A 20,832-nucleotide genomic window follows, 5' to 3' on the forward strand; every position below is an offset into this window, starting at 1 on the left:
GGGAAACTTATACAAATGGCGAGCTGTTTGTATGTTTGATCGAATTATATGGAATCAAAATAAAAACCTTTGTCTTTGTCATCGGCTCCTTGACGATTTCGAGTATCCCGGCGTGTTAGTAGCCTCGCATTAATGCGTTTCGGTGTTACCATGCGCATTTTACTCAGATCACGTTGCATTTACCTCATCAACATCAGAGATAAGCAAACATTTACTTTCGACTGATTACTCGTTACGATTCAGCAAATGAAATTGACCGAACTAGATAAGAGACCCATTTTTCATGATAATTGAGTTGAGGATAAATTGATGAAGTGCGTGTCTTTTTAACAGATCTGTTTTGATCAACTCTCTCTCTTGTTATTCCGTTCAGAGAGCTGGCACAATTTTCGATGGTTGAGGATTATTTTGATGTCAAATGTGTCGTTGCATGAAGACAATCATGCCGATAAGATGGCTTGTTTGAACAAGAATTTTTCGGAATCACCGAAATAAAGCGACTTCTTTAAAAGAAGTTTTTTTTTCAGTGCAAAACTCGAACTCCACACATAAATGTTCATAATCATGTTCCTCCTGTGCACGACTCGTGAATCACGGGGGAAAACATCGTTGATAATCAGATCTCCGTCAGCCAATTGTTCGATTGAGCAGAGTAATTTATGAGTACAAATAGGTACGTATATCGACAGTGCCGGACTGGCTCAAAAAAGCCCTTCGGGCGATGTATGAAGAAATTGTTGTCCTTCGTTGAAGCCCTTCGTTGTCCCTGATCCATGCAAAAATCAAAAAGCCATTCGGGAATCGCCCAAACGCCCATAGGGCCAGTCCGGCACTGTATATCGACCAAAAACATTGAGTGTACGTTACAAATATAGTATTTTTGTTGGCGCAACAAAAATACATTTGCAACAACAAAAACATCTGAATTTTATACCGTTTCCGAAACAACAACTTTAAGTATCCAAAAAAAGAAACCGTTGAATCATTAATGATTAAGAAATTACATTTATGCAAATTAAAAAATAATTGATCTGTAATTTCATAATATTCACAATTTGAGTGTCACATTTATAGAACCAAAAAGGGCTAGATTTAACACGTCATTCACAGGACGTATGTTTATAGGTCTGTTCCAAGGCCATACGAACTGTCAAATTACTGTCAAATTTCATCCATAAAGACATAACCTCATCAATATTTATATGAAAACCGACCTCTGTGGATGAAATCGGGTTCGTTCGGCCAGTCAAAATTCGTGTTTATGCAGTTACTTGGAACCAAAGCTGTAAACTTTGGGGCGGTCACGCATCTACGATCTACAGTATAAAAGCACTATGCGAGAAGTATTCCTCAAAAGGATTCGTTGATCAAACCAACTGATCAGTAGAAAAAGTAAAGAAAATGTCTTCTAAAATCTCTACACGTCTTTTTATGATGCTCCTTATCATTGTGATCATTGTAACAGTATTGGCTGATGGTAACTTATAAGTTGAAAAAGCATATATCAGACAGATTGGTAATATTTTGTCAATAAATAGATGGAGATGAACATCATCGTGAAAAACGGCGAGCTCATTGTTGTGAGCTAGAAATTCTGTTAAAGAAAGTTTCATCCTTAACGTTTTTCATTTAAATTTTTTTAGCTGGTTTCGGATGTATTCGCAGTATGTGCGACGATTGCTGTTACAATAATAGTGAGTCTTTCTTAAATTAGTGTCGATTAAAATCCTCAAATAAATTCTATAAATTGTCTCTTAACCACATTTTTCCAGATGTCTGGTCCTCTGCACGTGGAGTGCCCTGTTTGGATTTTATGAGAGCTAACTGCTGCTAATATCCTACTTACTACCATAGATCTCTTCGTTTGGTGAAACTGATGACGGAAACGTGAGGAATGGTGGGGAAAAGTGTGCAAACAAATCGAAACCAATTTCACATAGTAATGAATAAGTGAGTGCGTCCAATTCTTTGAAATGAATGCAAATGAACTAAATACGGGGAATTCCCTTAGAAGCAAAGTTGGTTGTCATTAGTTTGCACACAAAACCGAACCGTCGATCGTCACGCCAGCGGTCATTTTAGTGATCTATTAGTAAAACATCAAAACGGTTGTTACAGCCAAGGACAGTCAAAAAAGTGTATTTTTATGATTTTCGTGTTTATCGATTTCAGCTGTTTTAACAATACAAATTACAATGGCAAAACAGCTGAAATCTATGAAACACGTATAGAATAAAAATGCACTTTTTTGACTGTCCCAGGCTGTATGTGTTATATTTTGATTCGAAACGTGTTAATTATACTAACACACTGTTTCAATAAATAAGAAAAAACCAGACCTTCTTTAGACTTCTAATTTTTTTTTGCTTTAAAAAGCACTCCGTGAGGCTAACTCTGTCTACATGACAGTTGTAAAATAGAACAAAAGAACTGTCACGCAAGCGGAGTGGAAATTGAATTTATTTCAATTTTTTACTCAGTTTACTTGACAGTTCCTTTGTTCTATTTTACAACTGTCATGTAGACGGAGAAACGGAGTGCTCTTTTTAAGTGGAAACTATACTTTAAATCGCTGAAGCTTTCAATAATTTTGTTTTCCTCACTTTTAAATGTTTTATTGTTTTATACAAAATCGATTACAGAAATCGCATATTAAAATGAATTTTTTTTGACATTCGCAAACTTTCCATTGTTCAAACAAAGCTCTCATCTCAAATGTCAAAAAACATTTCATTTTAATTTGCAATTTCTGTACTTCATACAGATTACTACAGGTTTCTTCCATTGTACGGTAAAAACGAATTTTGACAGGCCAAAAACAACCGATCGTCATCCACAGATGCAATCATAACCGCAACTTAAACAAATTTGTTCGTTAAAACGTCAAAGTGAGGTTGTGTTGGCTTCTCTGTGGATGACCATTGACATTTTGAAGGGCCTTGTAATAAACCGGATAAGTTCCGGATAATACTCAATATCCACTCTCAGTCATCACTGACACTTCACATTATGCAAAGATTTTCTCCAAAGTTCGAAATTTTCAACGTGCCTCCCGACTAAAGAAATGACATTTGTAAAACATATAAACCTGAGGTGCTGCACAGCTCGTAACATAAACATAAACAAAAATAAAACGAAAATGTGTAAAACGTAGAGCTGAATCTGCTAAATGTTCGACAAATTCGGGGCTCATTGGATTTAAGATGCCGTTTATCAAACCAGTGAAGTCATTGTATGACACTTGCATAAAGACCGTTCACGATGTGATTTATTCGTACAGCACTCACCTAGAAAAAGATCGAATCGACAATCGATCTGTGAAAATAGCCGACCTAAATGGATTTTTGACCAAAACGATTCCAACGCAGTAAGTAGATGAGACCTTGGTTGTATGGTGGAAAAGTGTTTTGTGTTGCGAGTTGTTATCTATATGTGGGTACTGCGACGACATTTTTCACATATACGACGATTGTGTCGACCTTGAAGATTTTCCAGTTTTCATTATATAATTTACGGATCCACGTCTCCCATTACAGAATCCTGGACGACATATTACTGTGCCACCAAACCGCCAAGAATGAGGACCTAACTTTATCAACGACCGATTCGTATTACTCATACTATTTCTACAGAGCCGTGCTGCACGGAAATGTTCAAAAGTTTCAGGCCAAAAACCACCGTCTGACCGTATCGTATTGGAAATGTCTGTTCAAGACATCGTTCATCAATGTCAAAGTTCTGAACTTAGCGCTCAGTTGCAACGACGCAATACTGAAAATGATTCCGAAATACTGTCCGAATCTGGAGTGGTTGAATGCGACATGCAAATATGAACGGGTGAACCAGGGAGGCAATGCTACATCGTTTACGTTATCGGTGACGGATGTTGGTTTGGCGTGCCTGTGCAATTGTAGGAAATTGAAAATTTTAACTATCAACGATCCACGCAGTGCCGTTCGGGGCCTAAGGAACAGTATTACATACGACGGTATACGAAAGCTGTTGAGGGAGGTGAAAACTCTCGAAGATATAACGTACAGTGACCTGGGTACGGTCATTGCCAAAAATATGGATGATGTCGAGGCACTGAACATAAACATTCTGCGACATTTCAATGCCACCAAGGCAAGCCTATTCGAGATTTTTCGGCTGTGCAATAACTTGCAGGAGCTGTACCTCGTGTTCTTCAAATATGATGATCAGCAGGGTGTGATGGACGAATTGCTGAATTCGAGCTACTGTCTGCGCGCCTTAGAAGTGCAGAATCTGAATTGTGGCAACAGTTTCGTACCATTTCTCGAGAAGATCGGTGCCAGTCTCGTTTTCCTATCAATATCCAACGAGTATGAAGGGATCACATTCGCTGATCTGATAACAATCGGTAGACTGTGTCCGAATTTGAAATCGTTCGGTTGCAGCACCATCGACAATCGTAGCGACCACTTCATTCAACGACCGGTGAACATCAACCAGTTCCAGCATTTGGAGAATCTATTCATCAACGGGCTGGCACTGGATTTGCTGAATGTCATCCGATTTGTGACGGGGAATGCGCGTAATTTTAAGAATTTTAAATTAGAAGAAAAACTGAATCGGACTAATGTCGACCATTTGTTCGACGAGATACCGTTGCCGGAAAATGTTCAACACATCGAAATGGGCCGTAAATTAGAGTTTAGTCGTGCGGGTGTGAAACGGTTAATTGACCGGTTCGTGAATCTGACGTATTTGAGTGTTTATTCGGACGAAGATTGTGGTGATTTAGTTCAGTGTTATCGCAACGGAAATTACGATTTCACGTTCATCAACAAGAAGAACAATCCACTGTTCTGAGACGACGATCAACTGACTGAATCAATTGAGTGAATTGGATAAATTCATGAGAGATATTTCTACATGCCATGATTCCCAAGGTCGTGAACCTTGGTGATTCCAACCGTCATCGAATGACCGGAATTAAATTGCTGCTCCAAATTTTTCTATTATCAGAAATTTCGCTTTTTCCTTACTTCCTTCCGTGCAATTGACTGTATGAATGTTATGAGTGTAGTCACAAAGCCAAAATAATTTTTAAGACAAAAATAAATGGAAAATTTCCTCCAAGAAGCAATGTACTTTACTTTAGCTCTCATTGAAAGCAAACAACTTGAACCAACAACAAGCAAGCGTTTATTTGTCACGTTGTTATTGAAATAGATAGATAGGCTGGCATGACCATGGAACATAATTGGGACGATTGATTTTGTTATCCGGCAATATCATCGACTTACTATACTTTATCGTACTGGCATTGTTGATTGTGCGGTTAATTATACATTGTTATAGAGTGAAATGCGGACTTATAGCGGGAATATATACGGCTGCCTGCGTCACAGATCAGCGGGTTAGGTAAAAATAAACCGTATCGATTTGCAGGTTGAAGGCGAAACAGTCGAATATACTTGAGAGTTGCAGGTAATTAAGAGCTCCTCAGGAGGTGCAAGTCCTCCGAAAAATACAACAGTTGGAGAGTAATAATTTGTAGAAAGTTACAACTCCTATCAGGAGGAAAGAGCAACTTTGATACTCAGACATAATCTAAAACGAGCCGTCAGAACAGTCGGAGCGTTTGCTGCGACTGAGCCCCGCACAAACCCGTACATCTATTGCGTACGTGACCCTAGTGCGTCTGTCACCCTACTTTGACCGTAAACCTATTGCGCCGGTTAATGTAGTTAAAGTAAAATTATTATGTAATGTGTACATCTTAGAAATTGCGCATAGCGCAATTACGAAGCCCCGTACGACGTTCCTTTCAAATAAAACAAAAATTTCAAATAGCCCTAAAATTTTAATTTATTGAGTATAAATACACATAGGGCCTAGTATCGGCCTCAGTCCGAAGATCCAATTTTTTTTTTCAACTACATTCTATTCGGCCTTTGATTACCTTCCAAATGAAACAAAAAATACGGAAAACGGATGAAATTTGCTCGAGTTATATGTAAAATACACATAGGGCCCTAGTAGCGGCCTTAGTCCAAGGACCCAAATTTAATTTTTTTTTCAACAACATTCTATTCGGTGTTCGATTATCTTTCAAATGAAACAAAAATTACGAAAAACGGATGAAATTTACTCGAGTTGTATGTGAAATACACATAGGGCCCTAGTAGCGGCCTTAGTCCAAGGACCCAAATTTTTTTTTTTCAACAACATTCTATTCGGTGTTCGATTATCTTTCAAATGAAACAAAAATTACGAAAAACGGATGAAATTTACTCGAGTTGTGTAGAATACGCATAGGGCCCTAGTAGCGGCCTTAGTCCGAGGACCCAAATTTTTTTTTTTTTCAACAACATTCTATTCGGCCTTTGATTACCTTCCAAATGAAACAAAAATTACGAAAAACGGATGAAATTTGCTCGAGTTATATGTAAAATACACATAGGGCCCTAGTAGCGGCCTTAGTCCAAGGACCCAAATTTAATTTTTTTTTCAACAACATTCTATTGGTGTTCGATTATCTTTCAAATGAAACAAAAATTACGAAAAACGGATGAAATTTACTCGAGTTGTATGTAAAATACGTATAGGGCCCTAGTAGCGGCCTTAGTCCGAGGACCCAAATTTTTTTTTTTTCAACAACATTCTATTCGGCCTTTGATTACCTTCCAAATGACACAAAAATTACGACAAACGAATGAAATTTACTTGAGTTCTATGTAAAATACGCATAGGGCCCTAGTAGCGGCCTTAGTCCGAGGACCCAAATTTAATTTTTTTTCAACAACATTCTATTCGGCCTTCGATTACCTTCCAAATGAAACAAAAATTACGAAAAACGGATGAAATTTACTCGAGTTCAATGTAAAATACACATAGGGCCCTAGTAGTGGCCTTAGTCCAAGGACCCTAATTTAATTTTTTTTCAACAACATTTTATTCGGCCTTTGATTACCTTCCAAATGAAACAAAAATTACGAAAAACGAATGAAATTTACTTGAGTTCTATGTAAAATACACATAGGGCCCTAGTAGCTTTTCACTTCTAAGGCCCTAACTCACGGTCTACTCACCCGATTTTAAACCCGTACATCTATTGCGTACGTGACCCTAGTTCGTCCGTCGCCCTACTCTTACTGTAAGCCTACTGCGCCCGTAAACGTCGGTAAAGTAAAATTCTTATGAAATGTGTACGTCTTAAAAATTGCGCATAGCGCAATTACGAAGCCCCGTACGTATTTGAAAGGAAAAATGTAACACAAATTTCGAATTGACCTAAAATTAAGTAAGTATCATTTTCACCGATTTATATTGATTTTACAAAAATCCAAAATGGCGGCCGACGGCCATTTTGTTAGGAGGTGGAAAGTAGTACGGCTGCTTTACATTCGTTAGTACCTTTCAAACAAAAAAAAAAAATTGAAATTCGGTCAAAGTTTACTCGAGATATTAACAAAAAACACCACCTTCACTGTACGGCCGAGTAGCCACATATAAGCTCACTCCAAGAGACCTAGCTCACGCTCCGGTGAATCGAATTTCATAAACTTTTTTTTCCCTGATTGGTACGGTCAATACCTATCTAATAAAGCAAAATCCATCTAAATACGTAAATTTGGCCAACCTACAAGCAAAAACGGCTTGCCGCCCTGTACCTAGTTCACACCAAGGGGTCTAACTCACGAGTCGGTCATCCGATTTCCATAAACTTTTTTTTTGTCGATCGGTATTGTAAATACCTTTTATTTGACGTATCACTTACAAGTGTAGTGCTTAAATGTCTGGAGATGTCGTCGAAAAACAGTTAGGCACTTATTGGGCCCCAGCTCCGGAAGGGTCGACCCAAAATCGCCCATCTTCGAACTTAGCCTCACTATTTTGACTATATTTCAGGGAAAAAAAATTTGAAATCGGATATGATTTACTCAAGATATCGACGTGACAGACGGACGGACAGACGGACGGACGGACGGACGGACGGACAAAATTTTTATTGCGGATTCGTTATCTATGAACATAGGCAAACACTTTGCCCTTACCGTCTGCTTCGAATTCCATCAATTACACACGGCATCGTAATCCTATAAACCCCTTTGTACTTCGTACGGGGCTAAAAATATTTTACTACCTGCGCATTGCGAGAGTTGGCCATTACGTAGCATTTTGCCGATTGCGAAAAAGATCCATTACATACGGACTGTCTCAGCATCCAATGTAACCCACTATTTTAGACTTCATCGTTTTTGATAATTAGTTTCTGAAGTCTAGAGTTAGATAGACAATGGGGGATTGAAATTTTGGCAAGGTATTTTTAATCGACGTAAAACATTGTTCTAAACAAAAAATTGTTCAACGGTATGTCTCTAAAACGCCCTGATCTTTTTAAAAGTTCGTCTAAACTTCGAAACGTACAGCCGCCCGTAAGAAAATTACAAAATTGCGGCCATATATTTTAGAAATTATTTTGATCAGAATTGTCGATACCCATGTAGTCCTTGCTGCGGAACACCTTACACATGCTTATTTTCATCGAGACTGGAAACGGCCAAGGTAAATATAGTGATGAGGTAATGCCATTCAGACGCGCGGTGTTCGATGCCAATGACATTTTTTATTTAAATGGTTGCCTACGATTTACTTGTATTTCACAAAAATATTTTCGCTATCTCACAACAGATGGCCCGACTTTCTATTCCATTTTTTGCTTTCAACGAAGGGATGAGATGGCGTTTGTATCGAACTTTCGTGCCACTTCACATCTGATTCGGTTATATATATGCCATTACCTCCTCACTATATTCACCTTGGAAACGGCCTCCGGTACATTTTAGGCGGCTGACAAAATTGGGTCGGTTTAGGGTCGTACTTTGCAAACAAAATTAATTTTATAAAAAAATCTGTGCATTTTAGAGGCAGACTGTAGAACAATTTTTTGCTTAGAATAGAGGTAAAGACAACCACGAAGGCGGGTGACACCAAATTTCATAAACAGATAGTGTGAAAGAAATCAACTTAAAGAAAATACATTTATCTCAAAAATTTTGTTTTTGTTAAGTTCCATTTTACATATAAACTTCGCAGCCGTTGACGCAAAATTGTGTGTCACTGCCCTCGTGATCAACTCAGAGTTGTCTTAACCTGTTCTTTCAGAACCTTGGACAATTGGATTCAACTTTGTACATACCTGCAAAGACTTAAAACAAAGTAAGTTTCAATGATTCATAAAATGTCCAGACGAACCAAAACAGTTTGTAGAAATCACTACACCCTTGTACTTAGTACAACGTTTTCAGGGGTAACATCCGTAACATTTGATTGTCGACAAAAAAAGCATGTTCCCAGTAAGGTATTCGACCCCAGAAGCCAAAACCACTATCAAAAAAATTCTTCGCTTGTGTGGCTAGTGTGAGGTGATCAAAAACAGAAAACTAGCACTTTTCTTACAAAAATTTCTCCAGTTACACGAGCTGTACAGGGTTGTGTGGGGTGTCATTTGAATACATAGCTGCATCCAATGTATTATGTTTGACTGTCTACCACTTGCAAAAGTTGAAATTCACATAAATATTCGCGAAAAATGAATCGAAAATTTTCTTTATGTGATGGATCATTTTCACAGGGGAACAATTGCCATATAATGTTCAACTTTCCCATGAGGCATGTAATAGTACATTACTATGCAAGGGAAGTAAAGTGATATCTCGTATCCAGATGAGAAAAAGTATCCGAGGGCGTCAGCCCGAGGTACTTTTACTCATCGTGATACGAGATATCACTTTATTTTCCGTGTGTAGTACGACGTTTTACTATGCGAGTGATGTAAAGGTTATTGCCTATACATGTAATAGCCTTATTACATGCACCAGCATAGTAAAATTAATTATTGAGCTAGTCAACAAACAGAATTTCTCATCCATTCAGCCGCCTATCGCAATTAACTTGTCTGAAAAATTACGATACGTCGCGTCGCGAACTATTTACTCCATACTATCAGTTTTACAGGAATAAATTCTCATTCACTTTTTCGACAAATCAGACAACTTCGATAAAAACGTCAATTTGAAATTACGATTTTTAACCTGCTACAAGCATATGACCAGTATTATTACCAGGTCTATTACTTCCATCGATGAAAGTATTTTCAATCTGTTGATTTCAAATCTTGTACTTCAAATTTTTCTAACATTCATTTTACTATTAAAGACCCTATTACCCAGAGCATGACATTATTTTTGTCGTCGTCATCGATAACAGATGAATAGCCTCATGTGACAGGTTAAGTTGATCTGATTACATTTTCGAAAGAAACAACTTTTCTTAGACATGACCTCTTGGCATACCAACAAAATGTAACCCACCTGATTTATAATAATAGAACCTAAGAGTAAGCGAGCCTTACAAACCTTACAAAATTACTTGAAATGATTATTTGAAATGATAACCAAAACCCGAAAATTTTACTTTTGTCAGTCATTTAAAGTGTAGCTTCAGTCGGTGGTGTCTAACAGCAGCAACCAACAGAGAGAACCGAATTAGCGGTGCACAGTTTGTACGCAGCATGTACACATAATGTGCACATCTCCGAAACCATAATTTCATATAAATAAAACGGTCCTCAAAACAACCATTTCTACCGATTTTTCATACATATACGAAATTTTGAACAGGCGTTCATGAACGTTCTACACAATTCTGAACGAACATCTTTCTACATTTTTATAAAGTCCTCAAAACTACCTCTTGATATACAGACCGTAGCTCCATTACATGAAAATGGTCGTATCGTAGACGAAACTCAGATGGTTTTCATACACTCTAGCCAATTCGTATACACCGTACGTCCTCAAAACAACCAATTCATCGACGGTTTCTCTCGTATATACAAAAACTGTGAACAGGAGTTCATAAATATAAATAGGAATTCGTAAAGCGGTATGAACAGATGCAATGCAATCGAATAGAATGTATACAAGATTTGTGTACTGTTGGTATATAAGGCAACAGAACTGATATATGACTTTTGCTTTCGGTATTCGAAAAATTGCTCAAACCTGTCCAGTACGTACTTTGGTGTATAGTATTCATTACATACGGGGTATCGTACACTAAGATTCAATAGAATTTTTAATGCTTTTGTTTTCCCTCTGGTCAAAAGTGGCTTTTTACACACCTAGATAAGACAAGAAAATTGGGTTAGCTTACAAAGGATGTAAATTGAATGAGTTTCATAAACAAGGGATAAAAGTTGAAAAGTCTCGGCTTCGCCTCGGATCAACAAAATTCACACGAACATTCTACTTTTTATTAATTGTTATGTAAATTCACTTATTCCCTTGACTGTAAGTCAGGGTCTTATGCCGAAAAATACCAGGGACGCCGACTTGTGTTTGGGAGTAGTGGTGCTCATACAACAAGCGAATCTGGAAGTAGTGGTGCTCTTTCAAGTAAAACTGGAAAGATGTAGTGGTGCTCATCATTCGAGTAGTGGTGCCCGAGCCTAGCTTGTCCTTAGAAGTCGGCGCCCCTGAAAAATACCCTAAAATTTTTGTATGAAAGGTTGTATGATATGTTATGAAAAACAGAATTGTTTATCCCAATATTTTGCTTGTAAACACGATAACTTGAGTAATTATCAACCAATTACAAATTTTATTTTTTTAATCGACGCAGAATTGAATTCCTGAGGTTAAGTTCAAAGATGGGCTATGTGGGATTAAGGATCTGGAAGTTATTCCAGAAAAACAGTATTTTACACTGTTGGAAATTCAATCAATCGAAAAAAATTACTTTGATGGAATTTGATTTTGTCGGTTAGTTATATGCAGCTATCACGGTGATAGTCAGCTATCAGTGATAGTCAGGTGAAAGTCAGGTGATAGTCAGGTGAAAGTCACCTATCACGCATGACAGTTTTCTATAACGGTGATAATCAGGTATCACTGGCAAAAGAAGCAGATTTCACGCCATGACATAAAATATTTATAAAATTTTATGAAAAACCAATTTCTGAATCGTTTTTCAAATGTATGGAATGACACTAAAAAAACAATCAAACAGAAAACTTTAAAACTCCTACGAGTGTGACGTTTGCGGCCAGAGCGAAGCGAGGGCCGTAATTCGCACGAGTCGAGCTATTTTATTCATGATTAAAGGTTTTGTGAATGTAATAAGTACCGGGGGCTTCCTTTTTTGTACATAAGTGTAAGGGAAGAACGTCTACCGTACTATTTTGTATTGTACCAAAGTGAAAGAGTCCCCTAATCGTTCCACATTCGCATCTTTGATTTCTGATTAGCTGCAGGTATTACTTGGAGACGTGTATCAGGGAAAATAGTTTGTTATCACATCAGAGATGAGTTGGCGAAAGTTTTAGCTCCAATCCAGATAGGTTTTGGGGTGAAAGGGGGCGCTGAAGCTCTTATCCATGCGGTTAGGTGTTTCGCTACAGCGGAACACGAAAGAGCTATGGCTATAATCAAGTTTGATTTTAAGAATGCTTTCAACATGTTATTTAGGAAATTGCTTTTGTCTGAAGTAGAAGAGATCTGTCCAGAGATGTCTCCAATGGTAAGACAAGCTTATAGTCGTTATTCCAATTTGATCTACGACGAAGAGACCTTTCTATCGAAGAGAGGCGTGCAGCAAGGCGATCCTCTAGGTCCACCTGCCTTTTGCATAGGGATTATGAAGATGACTCATTCTCTAGTTTCAAGGTTAAATGGTTGGTATCTCGATGACGGGACAATAGGTGACGAACTAGAAGCTCTCTTGTCAGATATTAGAAGAATATTAGCCTTTTGTGAGCATTCAGGGATGGAGTTGAACGCCGAAAAGTGCGAGGTATTTTTCGTGAATGCGTCAGTAGACGAGGAAGAAAGGATGTATAGAGAGATATCAAATCTTTTACCAGGCATTCGTATAGTTGACAAAACTAATTTTGAATTGCTTGGTACTCCTATTTTCGAGGAAGGCGTCATTGGTATGTTTTCGACTAAAGTTGAAAGCGTCGAGCTGTTGTCCAAGCGTTTACAGCTTTTGGACGTTCATCCTGCTCTGTGTATTTTTAAGAGTTCTCTTTCAGCTCCTAGGTTCAATTATCTGTTGCGTACATGCAAGTCATTCTTAGTACCAGAGGTATTAGACAGAGTAGACGAATCGTTTCGCGCTACTCTTGAAGTTATTACGAACACGAAACTCGGAGATGTTTCCTGGAATCAGGCATCTCTCCCTCTTTCTTTCGGTGGTCTTGGAATTAGGAAATCCTCAGAGTTGGCCTATCCTGCATACTTGTCGTCTATCCATCAGTCTTCGAAATTGTCGGATGAGATCCTAAGCAGGTTTGGTTTGAAAGTGTTGAACGATAACGTTTTGTCGATCTTACGAAGTCTTCCTTCGGAATACTCTTTGTTAGGTGAAAAAGATAAGAGTATTCAAAAGAAATGGGACTTAATAGGTGTGCGAAAGGTTTTTGACGGGTTATTGGCTTCCAGTTCTCCAGTGGATCGTGCTAGGTTGCTTGCATCATCAACAAAAGAATCTTCAAAGTGGTTGCAAGTAGTACCTTCAAGTAATCTGGGGCTGCTTTTAGACAATAATGCGGCAAGAATAGCCGTAGCACTTAGGTTGGGCTGCAAAATATGTGAAGAACACCGTTGTGTTTGTGGGAAACTAGTCGACGAATATGGTCGTCATGGGCTGTCTTGTAAGAATAGTAAGGGATGGGTTCCGGGACTCGATGATATCAACAATATATTCTCACATGCTTTTTCTTCAGCCGGTATCCCTAATGTTTTGCAACCGCCAGGAATTTCGAGAGACGATGGAAAAAGGCCAGACGGAATGACGTTAATACCATGGAGTAGAGGAAAATCACTGATATGGGACGTGACCGTTCGAGATACTTTAGCTCAGTCTTACTTATCTATTTCGACAACTAAAGCTGGAGCTGTGGCTGATCAGGCAGAGCGTAGGAAACATAATCATTACGTCAGTCTGAAAGAGAATCACTTGTTTAAGCCAATAGCGTTCGAAAGTTTAGGTAGTTGTGGTCAAGAGACCAAAGCTTTTCTCGTAAGTTTAGGAAAGATGATGAAGAAGGCTTCGGGAGAGAAGAAGTCTTTAGATTACTTGCTTCAGAAGGTTTCCATATCAATACAGAGACGCAATGCGGCTTGTATATTAGGAACTTTTGAAAAGAGAGTTGATGATTTTTATTTGCTCTAGCTATAATTTCTTTTTGTTTTGTCTGGAAACATACTAATCATTTTGTTTCCTTTTTCATGTTTTTCGGTAATTAACTCGAGCACAATTCGATGAAGAACTTTTATTCAATCAATACTCGTTACTTTTACTTAGTTTTTTTTTTTTTTAGATTTATTTTAATTATTTAAATGAAATGTTTTGTAATGAAACTTAATTGTAATATTTAATTATATTTTTTTCGGAGTTTTAGTGCGGGAGAGGACGCTTTCTCCGACAATAAAAAAAAAATTTTGTGTGTGAAAAAAAAAAAAAAAATTGCGTTAACAATAAGACTATGAAACTGAATAATAGACAACTTATACGAGTGGGAAGTTTGTCGCAGAGCGAAGCGAGGGCTGTAATTCACACGAGTCCTTGTCTATTCATGATTTATTGGTGATTAAAAATCTGGCCGCAAATTTACAAGAAAAAGTACTTTTCCAAAGAATTTGTACTCAAGCGAAGATTATCAGTTATTTGTGATGTTTCGGAAGTTTAACAATGGAAAATAAAATGAAATTGATTAAAAATCTACTGACAAAATTGTCAGTCAAGGGACCTGACCCGTCCAAAAGGTGGGCCTAGTTTTTAGGTAGTGAAGGATTTACGTGTAGGGGTTTGTAAGGAAAACAAAATTTAATTTTAAAATTTATTTATTTCTTGGGATTTCATCCGCCTTGACTACTTTACACCCAATCTAGGAACGTATCAATAAGTACAAATTCTCTTACTTAACCACTAAAGACCGTGCTCAATAGTAGATTACATTGGATGCTGCGAAAGTATATGGAGTAAAAATTTTGCGATACCAGTACACGAGTGAGTGTTTTTGAGCAACAAACTTCGGTAACTGTGTGTAGAGTTGTCGAAAAACCGTTACCGAATCAAGTTGCTCGAAAACACACGAGTGAGTGTGCTGGTATCACAAAGTTGTCACAGAAGTAATGATAATGAAGCACGAAGCAGCACACAATGTATTCCCGTTTACTACCTGTTCCATGCGAAAGTTGGCTGCCAAATTACCATCTAATGGTTTACTTTCGCATGGGGAGGTAGTAAAAATACGGCAGAATTGTTGTTGATTTATCGATGAAGTATCTATTGGAAAGCAGTGGAACGAAGGTGTTGTCATGCGCAGGGAAAAGTACCTTAACTCAGTAAATAAATAATTTTATAAAAATAAAAATCTTTTAACACAAAAACCAAACTCTCCGCCAAACTAATTTAGAACGTAAGGTGTGGATTAACACGTCGGCTTTCTTTGCTCAACTCTTCGTAATGTGCCTGCATTAAGTTTTGCGTTTTTTCGATCAGTTGTGGTAGATCATCCTTCGTCAGACCCTTACACGATATTTCCGGCAGAATTGATATGATATTATGACCTAGCATGGAAAGAAGACAGTGTTTCGATTACGGATCCAACAATGAAACGGCTGATTCTCGTTACCCTTTTCGAAATGTTTATTCTTCGAATCGAGAAAGTGATACTTCGATACAACAACTGGCTGTATCATACTTTGGCTCTGTATGGCTAGATGGAATGGTCCTTTCTTAAACGGCAGTAGCTTTTCCTCTTGCGATCGGGTCCCTTCGGGAAACATTAAAATTTTGTTCGCTCGCTGTTCGATGGCATCGCATTCTTTGTTCAGTCGATTCAATGCATCATTTCGATTGGTGCGATCAATGAATAGAGTACCCCATAGCCAAGCTCCAGTACCGAACGGGAATGCATACAGTATCGCCTTCTTTGCGACAACAGTTGCACGTCCAAGTATTGGCCATAAATAAGCCAGAACTGGTGATGAGGGAAACGTTAGTTTACACGGAAAATACACAAAAAAAAACACGTAATGAAAGAGCCTCCACAGAACTGATGGCACACTCTCAATAGGGTGTGGCGTAAGTTGTATGGAGGCTGTTTAGTTGCACCACCATACCAACTAAATCGATTCCACTCTGATGATTGATAAGTACAACGCCACCTTTATTCCGATCGATATTATCATGACCACGAACCTCATATGTTAAGCCCATCAATGATAGCATTGATTTACATGCCCATGCTGGTAGCCTAAAATTTTAATCGGAAGCGAAGTGTGCTTGAGAAGGAAAAGTTAAATTTCATTTCATTTGCAACTCACAATGCAATCCGATGATCTTTAACCGGATACTTCAGTAAGCCCAACGGAGGTAGTAGCGCTTCAGATGTAACAATAAAATATCAAAATTACATTCGCGAATTTGGTCAATATTTAAGCAAAAGCTTTACTTGCAAATAATGTTGATGCAATCAAAAATGTAATAAATTTCGCATAATACCGAGCAGTGTGAGACACGTAGAGGAAAAATGCTGCCAGCGTTACAACAGCGATTAATTCACCGGAACAACATTCCTGTGGAAAAAGGTAGAAATTGTTAGGGAAAGATTTTACGATCGCCTAGAGTACATTCACCCCGGGGAGACATTGTTTTATGAAAATCACCTGATCACAATTCCATTCCGTCAACTTTATCCACAAAATATGAACAACGTCCTACAGCAGAATGTCAACCAAATTTGAGCCTAAGATTGTTTCAGCTGTTATACCATCTGGTCCATTCATACATACAACGAAGTGTTCATACGTCTGTTTACTAGCTAACTACACGCAAGGCAGTGTAGTGGTAGAACCTTATGAGCACACATAAGGAGTCTGATTGTGTAAGTGAAACAGCTGGTAAAACAGAGACACAAATTCGGTTGACATTGTTACTACTGTAAATGGATCATTCAAAGTTTCTCAGTTCGAATTTGTAATTCAAATTGACAGATAAATTAGTTATTTTTGGGTCAATGTACAGTTCAGCTGATCCACACAAACAATCAAAACTTTTTAATACTTTATGCGGTTTTACCACCACCATGCGCGTATAGAGAGTTTTGATTGTATGCGTGGATCAGCTGAAATTTTAGTGGCCTCTGACTGTAACTGTAACTGTAAGTTGTTAAATAACCATTCAAATCAATACTATCAAGACTTGACAAGTACTTTTCCTAAACTTTCCCGAAATTTTCCACATTTTTCTTTCATTGAGAAAATTAGTGACACTGTTGGAAGGAGATAGTCTTGCATCTGATCGTGACTTTTCCGATTTTTTTACGTTAAGTCTTATGTAATAAGCTCTAATCTCGTCATCACATGGATGTCACTTAAGAACGACCGCTAAAACTTCCGAACAAATTGAGTCATTAAAGTCATGCATTTAAGTTTTCCATTGAGAAATGCAATTTATTATCTAACGATAAAAGTGATATCATTTTGACATCTACTTTTTTGTCAGCAAATTTATTCTTTTAGCAGCAAAATAATTTTTTGACAGAAGATCGTGTTCGACCAGTTTTTAGCCCCGTACGAAGTACGAAGGGGCGTATTGTCAATACCAATCCAGGAAAAAAAAGTTTTTTTAAATCGGGTGAGTGGACCGTGGGGCCTTAGAAGTGAAAAGCTACTAGGGCCCTATGTGTATTTTACATAGAACTCAAGTAAATTTCATTCGTTTTTCGTAATTTTTGTTTCATTTGGAAGGTAATCAAAGGCCGAATAGAATGTCGTTGAAAAAAAAATTAAATTTGGGTCCTCGGACTAAGGCCGCTACTAGGGCCCTATGCGTATTTTACATACAACTCGAGTAAATTTCATCCGTTTTTCGTAATTTTTGTTTCATTTGGAAGGTAATCAAAGGCCGAATAGAATGTTGTTGAAAAAAAATTAAATTTGGGTCCTCGGACTAAGGCCGCTACTAGGGCCCTATGTGTATTTTACATATAACTCGAGCAAATTTCATCCGTTTTTCGTAATTTTTGTTTCATTTGGAAGGTAATCAAAGGCCGAATAGAATGTTGTTGAAAAAAAATTAAATTTGGGTCCTCGGACTAAGGCCGCTACTAGGGCCCTATGTGTATTTTACATATAACTCGAGCAAATTTCATCCGTTTTTCGTAATTTTTGTTTCATTTGGAAGGTAATCAAAGGCCGAATAGAATGTTGTTGAAAAAAAAATTAAATTTGGGTCCTCGGACTAAGGCCGCTACTAGGGCCCTATGTGTATTTTACATATAACTCGAGCAAATTTCATCCGTTTTCCGTATTTTTTGTTTCATTTGGAAGGTAATCAAAGGCCGAATAGAATGTAGTTGAAAAAAAAAAAATTTGGATCCTCGGACTGAGGCCGATACTAGGCCCTATGTGTATTTATACTCAATAAATTAAAATTTTAGGGCTATTTGAAATTTTTGTTTTATTTGAAAGGAACGTCGTACGGGGCTTCGTAATTGCGCTATGCGCTATTTCTAAGATGTACACATTACATAATAATTTTACTTTAACTACTTTAACCGGCACATAGGCTTACGGTCAAAGTAGGGTGACAGACGCACTAGGGTCACGTACGCAATAGATATACGGGTTTGTACGGGGCTCAGTCGCAGCAAACGCTCCGACTGTTCTGATGGCTCGTTTCTTCCAGTTTTATTCTTATCTGAGTAATCAGCAGAAGTTAATGCTCGGATCAACAGATTTTAGCAGTAACTTTATCTCAATTCGTAAAAGTTGAATTCGCTACGGTTGAACAAAATATCGACAGACGACAGAGAAAAAAAAATGTTGACAAAAAAGGAAAAAGGATTAATTATATGACGTCAGCGTTATTTTGTCCAACTGACACTTGTAAATATTTAAATTTTTGGCGCACTTATGGCAAAATATTTAACTCACTGAGCCACTGGAAAATGAGTTTTAACTCTCATTTAAATGAAGTAACGGCACACTTCCCGGTGGCCTTGTGAGTAAATAAATTTGCAAACAGAATGAATTTTCTGACAAAAACAATAATTTTGCTGCTTCAAAAGAATAAATCAGAAGTGGCAAAAGTATGTATCCCCTTGACAAATTACAAACGCACCAATTATAAGCAGACATTCGGTTTTGATGACTTTAAAGGTTCTTTGTTATATGCATCGTTGTGATAAAATTTAATTAATTTTTCCATTTAGATAATTTCTTTGCTGGAGTCATTTACGGTACGCAAAAAATATGACAGAGGTATTCATAGCAACATAGAGGTATTAGGTGAGAAATTGATTACATTTCGACCAGGTCCGAGGTTCACACACTAAACATTTGCATGATAAGATAACGCCGCCGCGGCGAGTAACATCGAAAATTTAAAGGACAAACAAACTTATCTGGTGTGTGTGTGTGTTTCGTGTTTCATACAACTTCGACGTGCGCGTAGGTTTCGTCAATAATAAGTAATATCATAATTTCACTGAATTACATAAATTTGAATAATCACATTTTGGTTTAAATTGCTTTTTATTGAAAGTGACATGGTATGATGTCACTTATATATATGCGGTGTAATCGCTGTATGCACTTTTTGTTCGAAAGAATAAACATTTTACGTTTTTACGCTAAAAAAAAAAGTTTAAAGAAAGCAACAACGATAATCTTGTCTCCGCAATTTTTTTTTTTTGTTAAAAAAACAAATTTAATTGAATAAAATTGAATTCATTAATACCATTTTTGTAATGAAAACGGCTATCGTAACACACCGCACCGAGACTTTACTGTTGACACTTGATACACTCTGATTGAAATTCTAATCAAGTTGAAGATTTACTGACGTTTGCCGTTGAACTACTGATTGATGTTTGTTTAGAAAGATATTACCCCAGAGAGCAGTGTTCATATCATACACTGATAAAACGGAATTAATTCACCCGATATTCTGTGCAACCGTCGCGAGTAGAGTGAATTGTGGATTATTATTCAATCACCCTTGCAATACCAATATGCTCCGGTCGGTATATTACGTTTGATTCGAAAAGTGACGATTGAACACTTTTACAAGTGGCGCGTTGTGATCTATTACTTCATTTGCTTAAAGTGTATTTTAGGGTTTGATCTGTTACTTCATTTTTTTAAACATTTGTGTTTTCTGATGAGGCGACATAACTACACGGTCAATATCGTCAGGAACGATATTATCGTTTTTTAGACGATAGTATCGTCTAAAAAACGATAATATCGTTTTTTAGACGAAACTATCGTCTAAAAAACGATATTATCGTCCAAAAAAATTTCATCCAGAACGATAATATCGTCTAAAATTATAAATTTTAAAATATTTTCAGGACGATATTATCGTTTAAAAAACGATAATATCGTTTTTAAACGATAATATCGTTTTTAAACGATAATATCGTTTTTTTGGACGATACTATCGTTTTTTTGATGATACTATCGTCTAAAAAACGATATTATCGTTCAGAAGACGATAATATCGTTTTTTTTTGACGATAATATCGTCCTGGATGAAAATATCCGCTGGACGATATTATCGTTATTTTCTTTTTCTGAACAAATTTATCGTTATTTTGGACGTTTTGGAAACTATCGTCTAAAAAACGATATTATCGTCCAAAAAAATTTCATACAGAACGATAATATCGTCTAAAATTATAAATTTTAAAATATTTTCAGGACGATATTATCGTTTTCTTGACGATATTATCGTTTAAAAAACGATAATATCGTTTTTAAACGATAATATCGTTTTTAAACG

At 37.2% G+C, this 20,832-nt stretch overlaps 2 protein-coding genes across 2 annotated transcripts; one reads left to right on the forward strand and one right to left on the reverse strand.

Annotated features, from left to right (window-relative positions):
• The first annotated feature begins 3,059 nt into the window (after positions 1 to 3,059).
• LOC119082618 lies at positions 3,060 to 5,158 on the forward strand. Its single transcript, XM_037192177.1, has 2 exons — positions 3,060 to 3,367; positions 3,537 to 5,158. The coding sequence occupies exons 1-2, from the start codon at positions 3,204 to 3,206 to the stop codon at positions 4,831 to 4,833; spliced, it is 1,461 nt and encodes a 486-aa protein (XP_037048072.1). The 5' UTR covers positions 3,060 to 3,203; the 3' UTR covers positions 4,834 to 5,158.
• A 10,222-nt stretch (positions 5,159 to 15,380) lies between these two features.
• Positions 15,381 to 20,001, reverse strand: LOC119082632 (1-acyl-sn-glycerol-3-phosphate acyltransferase alpha). The gene is made up of 6 exons (XM_037192198.1): positions 19,786 to 20,001; positions 16,496 to 16,619; positions 16,368 to 16,425; positions 16,164 to 16,297; positions 15,674 to 16,021; positions 15,381 to 15,608 (listed from the first exon to the last, which is right to left on the reverse strand). The coding sequence occupies exons 1-6, from the start codon at positions 19,786 to 19,788 to the stop codon at positions 15,451 to 15,453; spliced, it is 825 nt and encodes a 274-aa protein (XP_037048093.1). The 5' UTR covers positions 19,789 to 20,001; the 3' UTR covers positions 15,381 to 15,450.
• Positions 20,002 to 20,832: the final 831 nt, after the last annotated feature.

This window comes from Bradysia coprophila, unplaced genomic scaffold, assembly GCF_014529535.1.
Source record: "Bradysia coprophila strain Holo2 unplaced genomic scaffold, BU_Bcop_v1 contig_476, whole genome shotgun sequence".
Lineage (NCBI taxonomy): Eukaryota > Metazoa > Arthropoda > Insecta > Diptera > Sciaridae > Bradysia > Bradysia coprophila.

What these genes read in the sequence shown, in the direction of transcription:
- LOC119082618 (XM_037192177.1), top strand. Translation starts at nt 3,204, where the DNA reads ATGCCGTTTATCAAACCAGTGAAGTCATTGTATGACACTTGCATAAAG. An exon ending in ACCAAAACGATTCCAACGCA is followed by an intron (nt 3,368 to 3,536) that starts GTAAGTAGATGA and finishes CTCCCATTACAG; the next exon opens with AATCCTGGACGACATATTAC.
- LOC119082632 (XM_037192198.1), bottom strand. An exon ending in TGCATCAACATTATTTGCAA is followed by an intron (nt 16,426 to 16,495) that starts GTAAAGCTTTTG and finishes TTACATCTGAAG; the next exon opens with CGCTACTACCTCCGTTGGGC. An exon ending in GAATAAACATTTCGAAAAGG is followed by an intron (nt 15,609 to 15,673) that starts GTAACGAGAATC and finishes TTTCCATGCTAG; the next exon opens with GTCATAATATCATATCAATT.